The following is a 6,825-nucleotide window of genomic DNA, read 5'->3' as shown; positions in this document are numbered from 1 at the left end:
AGGGTCAATGTTATTCACTTCTCAGTGGTTTTAATGTTGTGGCTGATCGGTGTATAATCAAATATATGCCTACTCTTATTCCACTAATTTCGTCATCATATGAGATACACTGTGACAATTCATAACAACGTCAGGAACAATGTAAATGAAGTAATATTCTTTTTGCAACCCTGAGGATTATGACACAGAAATGATCTGTTTTAACGGGTTTCACAACCCTCATTTTAATACAACAATTAGCAAACAAATTTTTTAAAAAATGGGAATAAAAACAGACGTGGACAAGTACAAAAAAAAGATCCGTCTTTACTTCAGATTTCAGTACCTTTCCCTTCCCCACCTGGTGTGGGACTCTGGTTCCTCCAGGTTCCGCCACCAGGAGGCACCAGAGCGGAGCAAGAGCACAAGCACAAACACCAGTACAAAATCAAAAGGAACAGCTGAGAGCAAGAAAAAGAAAGGCAACTCGGACAGCGAATGAAGAAAAATAAGGAAAGAGAGAAGGAAGAAATAGTCATAAACACCTTATACCGCGACAGAAACGTGAAAAAAAAAGTGTATTTTTTTTTTTCGCTCTTTAGTTATTTGGTCTACTTCAAGGTCTCTCACAGCGCAGAAACCAGAATATAAACATCAACAGATCAGACAGTTACTGCATTGGTTCACATGCAACCCCCCTCTCCCCGCTTTTTTTGTTTTGTTTTTAGAAAAAGGACTATGCACATCTGATATGACATGATGCCACTACTTGCTATGCCAACACCATCCAAAAGCACTGATTTCACAATTCATTTGTACTGCAGAGATAAAAAGAAATTTATGACTCGAAAGTACTGTATAAAAACCGCCATACTGTACACAACCAAGACACATATGTTGAACTCAATCGTTTTGTTCACTGGCTGACTCTGCGGCGTGTTCACGACTGATGGGAGTTCCAGACAAATGTTTTTGTCCTAATATTTACAGCTGCTCTCGGTCGCGAGATCCTCTCTGTGAGGCGCTGACGTGACCTCAGCCCCCGGGTCTCCTTTGGATTAATCAGCACTGGGTACAAAATGATACAAGAAGAGTCAAAGTGTGTGTATGTGCGAATGTGTGCAGGTGCGGGACTCGTGAAAAGAACTTGAAAGAAATCGATTCTTGCCCCAGCTGACGTTTGTGTTTCGCATTACACTCGATACTGAGCTTTTCATACTGCAATATAGTGACGCTTTTTTTTCTATTTTCTTTCACTTGCTTGCAATAAAAACGCTGACAATGTGATAGGGCAGTGCTCGACTGAAGCGTTTTGGTAGCAAAGTAATTAAGCTGTGAATCAGTCAATGTATGAAACGTCTTTTTAGATGTTCAGATGCTTTTTTTTCTCCATTTATTAAAGCTCACTGTATCAATCAGTATGGTAGAGGAATAGTTCAACATTACATTCCCCGCCTGAATTTGTGTGTTTGAAATGTCATCACACACTTTTGATATGAGTGAAACCAGTCAATCGCAGTCAGTGCGGGAGCGTCCGTGCCAGTCAGTCACAAACTGTGTGAGGTAGTGTGTTGGTGTCAGTGCTTTGCTGGTTGGCAGGCTAGATATCTGAAGGACTGTGTAGTTTAACATTCATCATGATTTGACTCATATAGAGGGGGAAGGAAAAAACATTAGCCTAGAGTCACTCAAAGTGCTATGTATAAGCATGAAAGTCAATGAGTGTGTTTCTCTGTGGAGTTAACAAGTAAAGGGCTGGTCAAGAGAAAGTTGGGCAAGTAGCTGACATGACACACAGGTCAATCAGTCTGTAATTGTCTGTACGCGCCCACACCGTGATGCTGCTGATTCTCATCTACCCCTCAACTCTCATTAGCTGCCACCAGCTGGCCTAAACCCTGGCGCACAAACACCGCCTGGATGTCCTTGGTCTTGATGCAGGAGTCACAAGCCCAAACAGCAGCGCTCTCTCGAGTCAGCAGCCCGTACGCTGGTTCTGTCAGGCCCGTGCAGTCACGGTGGAACCAGCGTTGGCACGACGCCTCACAAAGAATGGCGTCCTGGTCGTCGTGCACTTCCGCCAAGCAGAGGCCGCAAGGGAAGACCATCCCCGGGCCACCAAGTTTTCCAGGGCCAGAACCGGGCCCGGTGGAAGGGGCAGCAGGGCCAGGGGGAAGAGGAGACTGGGTGTTCGGAGTTGAAGTGGAGTTAGAGGGAGGATTTGGGTTGCTGCCGGGAGTGTTGCCTCCGTTGTTGTTGGTCATGTTGTTCTGACCTGAATTGTTGGCGGCATTTGGCATGAAACCACCGGCACCAGGAGTGTTGTTCTGTTGGTTGTAGGGAGTGGAGCCCGGGGCAGAGTTAGGCGGAGTGGACTGTTGCTGCTGCTGCTGCTGGGTAGAGTTGTTAGAGTTAGGGGTGTTCGTGTTGCTGGGAGCCTGCAGCTGATTGGGTGGTGGATGCTGGGGCTGCCCTGATCCATTCAGGGGACCAGTAGGAGAGGAGTTGGGGTTAGGCTGTGACGGCGCTGAGGGAGGCTGACCAGGTGTGTTGGCATTGGGCTGCTGGACATCGGGGTGGCCTGGGAAACCTCCTCCAGGCTGTGTTGGGCCAGAGTTAGGAGGGGGACCAGGAGTGGTGTTATTAGGGGGAGGGCCGTTGGGATTTAGGTTAAGCTGCTGCTGCTGTTGCTGCTGCTGCTGCTGTTGCTGTTGCTGTTGCTGCTGCTGCTGAGGCCCTGGGGGTGGCCCTCCTCCACCAAAGTTCTTTCCATCCTCGTTGCCTGGCCCAGGCGGACTGGGGCCAGGGTATGGGCCATCTTGTGAGGGAGGAAACTGTCCTTGTGGGGGCATACCTGGCAACCCACCCACCATATTGCCACCTGGGCCACCACCCATGCCACCCATCATGTTCATCCCGGGTCCCATACCTCCTCCCATGGGAGGCAAGGGCCCTCTTGGGCCTCCGCCACCAGGTAAAGGAGGGCTGTTGAATGGGTGCCCACCCTGTCCATGCTGCTGCTGTGGAGGCATGCCAAACCGAGGGTGGGGCGGCCCCCCTCCTCCAGGACCTCCCATAGCTCCTGGAGACAGCATAGGATTAAATCCTGGCCCAGGATGCATGGGGGGACTGAAGTTTGGTGGCATGTTGAATTGAGAAGGGCCCCCGGGAGGGAATCCACCACCTCCTCCTCCTCCTCCACCACTGCCACCTCCACCACCACCTCCGAAGCCAGGCATTCCTCCAAAGCCTAGCTGATGGTGGGGTCCGGCATTGGACGGAGGACCAAATGGTGGCCTCCGCCCAGGCTGACCGCCTCCTGGTCCTCCTGGGCCTCCCATGAAGTTCATGCCTCCCCCCATCCTGCCCCCGCCTCCATACCCACCTCCTCCGCCAGCACCTGGACTGGGAAGAAATGGAGCACCCCCTGGTCCACTTGCCCCACTAGGTCTGGGTGGGGGCCCAAAGTCATCGTCAAAGGGGTTCGAGGCAACCAGATGGTCCACCATGGGGGTAGGAGGGGGTGCGAACTCAGTGAGGTGGGAGAAACCCGCCGCCTAGAACAAGGGAGAAGAAAATACACAATGTTCACTTTTTACAGTTTCACGTTAGAATACAAAATAATAAAAATAATTTAAATGATCGTTCCAGAAGTCCAAGAGGCCAGATTGTTAACTAAGAAAATGTTAATGAAGTAAAGACAGAAAATCTAAGGTGGTGCACCACCTTATATATAGAAAATGAATATCTTCTACATTAATTTTATACAACAGCAGCTTGTTTATACGAATCAATATGAACAAGTTTAAACCTGAGATGTGAGTATATAGCAGGGATACCTGCAGGCGGAGGATCCACAGCAGCATCAGACTGAGAAGGACAATTTGACTGACAGTGACTGATGCCTGTGCTCTTCATTTCATCTAAGCTTCATTCGGGCTGTCATATCAGGCTTATCACTAATTTATGGGCATTTTAAATTACCCTACTAGAGAGATACTGTTTATGTAGTGAATTTGATTCTGTAAACATTACCGTTATCGCTCCAGAAATTAAATTTAATTAAAATTTATTCTAATCCTGTCTGGGTTCTATTGCTTAGCTAGCATTAAATAGCTAGATAAGGAGTATCTACACACTGAATGAACAGATTTATATCCACAGCTGGCTAGTAGCTGCACCAGCACCATGGCAAAGTCAAGAACCCCCATTACCTGACCTCAGCATCTAAGATCTGAAGAGACTCTGAGATTATATGTCCAAAAAACAACTATTACCTGAGTGGTGGACTTTCTCGCCTTCTTCTTCTCTGGGCTCTTCATCTGTGAAGCTGAAAGAGTAAAATACGGAGGGAAAGGGGGGGGGTGGAAAGGGAGAAATACAGCATAAGTCATCACAAATGTTGCATCCACACATCATGCTATCGGTCCACCACCAATCAGGCGCAGCATTACATTTGGACTGGCCAATACCCCTTAGTGACAGAGTGGAGCAGCTTTAGACCTAGGGCCTGTTTTTTCCAAGTCCAACAGTTGAGATGGATTCAATGATGGGACATAGACTGGCATGAGGACAAGATGCTGAACATCCAGGCGTTATCATCACCAAGGTTATGAAGCCTTGAATCGCAAATGACCCAGGCGGGACCAAATGACCCAGGCAAAGAGGGAGAGAGGCCGCAAACAGAGGCAGAAGAGGTAAGGTCAATGAGGGAGACAGGAAAAAGACGAAGACATGAGAACGAGGAAACGGAATTGAAGGAACACTGATAGCAAGATAGACATGAACCCCCGTCCACAGATCCACTCTGTGAGAAAACAGCCACCACCGGAGACAGTCGTGAAGTTTACATATGGGGGAGGCGAGAAGGGATTTGCTAACAGCACCAGTGCAGCCCATTGCAGCGCAGTAATGGATGAATCCGATCTGATTGGGAGATGGGTGAAATTAATTCCTACCTTTGCCTCGTTTTCCTTGTCCCGCCAGTAGTCTCCCCGATTCGGCAGCCATTAGCTAATATGACTGTCGGTGAAGTGGCATATCACCGTTCATATGCAAGAAAAAAAAAGTTAAAAATGACGACGTCTGGAAGGCTACGTGCCGACTAGGTGGACTCTGCCTTCAGGTCATGTCTAAAATTGTTATCACCAAAACATTAACTAATACCTAATTGGTTAACTAGACTGCCTTGAATTATAACGCCGGCCCAGGTCTGCAAACTCCTTTCCAGCTGCAAATCGTTCACCACGGCGTCTGTCACGCTGGGATTTGGTCACCAAATAAACGTCAGGTAAAACTCAGCATGTTCACGTTATTTAGCAGAAGTAGTTCGTCTTGCTGAAAGCCAGTTTCTTCTAGCTGACTGAAACAGGTTTGCTTGCTACCTGGCTTGACCGCCAGCCCAAGCAAGTTACAGAGCACTCCCCCCTCCTTCTCTAAAATGATCACTTACAGATGTGTAGCTGAGAACTCGACCAGCTAGCTAACGCGAGCTAGTTACTACCTTGGCTAACTAGCTAGCCACGTTACTCAATGTGGCTAGCTAGCAGCGTTGAGATTTCACTCTGTAGCCGCAACTCCGGCACACAAATCCGAGACTGTGGTTTGTCTTTCAGCATTCACACGCAACAATATGCACTTAGTTCCACTTCCCACAGCATGTATGTGACAAAGCAATCGATTACGTTTTGAAAACTGTTGTTTACTATGCTAACATTAGCTTGCTAGCTAACGTTAGCATGCCACTGAAGATAGCTAGCCATCTTGCAGACTGTCTTGGAAGCAAACTGTACCCTTTCTCCGTTGCTTGCTCTGCTGTCCTTTAAATTGAAACTCTCTGGTGTGTCATTGCCAGCAAACCAGTCCTCACACGGTGTATGCTTGTTGATCCACCATTCAACTATAATTCATTCAAAAACGCAAATTTTGCCATAATTATCATGGCCTTCTATCGCCACCGGACAAAGAGGGATAAGCAGGAGTATCGCGCACCATGGAAGGTTACATTTCGTCGCCGAAATGGGGGTGTCGACAGGTATCCGTAACAACTGTAAAAGGCATTTTTTGTAAATTATGTTTGAAATACCAATTGTATTGCATAACATACGTTTCTATATTACATTTTTTAAACACGCATTTTCACAGACATCGTCTACCGTGTTTTCTTTAACACATAGCATTAGCGTCACACCTTTGACTAGCATATGTGGAGCAGCTCAGAACGGACCATTTCCCAATGATGCCCCTGTGCAATTAAAGCAGTGGTGGACATCAATTAGACAGCCTATTAATTAAACACATTATAAAGTGTCATTATGATTAATATTCAATTAATATCAAACATCACAATATTAATCTAAGTGTCACATTTCATTAAAATCGTTATCTGGGGGAGAGATAAAATAACTTTTGTATGAATGGAAGGCTACAAACGTCTATAGTGTTAGTAATGCGTCTGATCATGTAAAATTAATTTATTGCAAAGATCACAGCAGTTTGCGAGGTCTATTTGCTGATATTTGCTCTCGAAAAGTTTCTATAGTGTCTGATTCCTATATAATTATTACATATTGCAGATAAAAGCAATAAAAGCGGGTCTGCATGGTCCACAAAGCTTCGAGGAATAATATTGGTGTCTCTGAGTTACCTGGGCATAGGTCAGTCTGAAGCAGAACTCCCAAAATGGTAATTCTCATGGTGTCTACAATTAAAGGCTTATCACCGCCCACCAGATCCAGCCTCCCCCTTCCCAACTTCACATACCCCCTCCCCTCGATACTCCAGGCACAGTCAGGAGCCTCTTTGCTGTGCTGGACGGTTGTTAAAAGACAGATAAGCTACTCCGGG

At 46.8% G+C, this 6,825-nt stretch overlaps 1 protein-coding gene across 2 annotated transcripts; it reads right to left on the bottom strand.

Annotated features, from left to right (window-relative positions):
* Nucleotides 1-173: 173 nt before the first annotated feature.
* On the bottom strand, nt 174-5,942 carry pygo2 (pygopus homolog 2). Of its 2 annotated transcripts, XM_084563955.1 has the most exons (4): nt 5,772-5,942; nt 4,938-5,001; nt 4,257-4,309; nt 174-3,536 (listed from the first exon to the last, which is right to left on the bottom strand). In XM_084563955.1, the coding sequence occupies exons 2-4, from the start codon at nt 4,987-4,989 to the stop codon at nt 1,842-1,844; spliced, it is 1,800 nt and encodes a 599-aa protein (XP_084420081.1). In that variant the 5' UTR covers nt 4,990-5,001; nt 5,772-5,942; the 3' UTR covers nt 174-1,841. The 2 variants fall into 2 exon arrangements, with proteins under 2 accessions (XP_084420081.1, XP_084420082.1); XM_084563956.1 differs by lacking the exon at nt 4,938-5,001.
* Between the last annotated feature and the right edge of the window lie 883 nt (nt 5,943-6,825).

This window comes from Chelon labrosus (genome assembly GCF_963514085.1).
Source record: "Chelon labrosus genome assembly, chromosome: 16".
Lineage (NCBI taxonomy): Eukaryota > Metazoa > Chordata > Actinopteri > Mugiliformes > Mugilidae > Chelon > Chelon labrosus.
The sequence above is the reverse complement of the archived record's forward strand: the minus strand, read 5'-3'. Positions and strand labels throughout refer to the sequence as shown.

Coding starts and splice junctions, on each gene's coding strand:
- pygo2 (XM_084563955.1), bottom strand. CDS start 4,989: ATGGCTGCCGAATCGGGGAGACTACTGGCGGGACAAGGAAAACGAGGC. Junction 4,310..4,937: donor ACAAGGAAAACGAGGCAAAG/GTAGGAATTAAT, acceptor TTACTCTTTCAG/CTTCACAGATGAAGAGCCCA. Junction 3,537..4,256: donor CGAGAAAGTCCACCACTCAG/GTAATAGTTGTT, acceptor CCCTTGTTCTAG/GCGGCGGGTTTCTCCCACCT.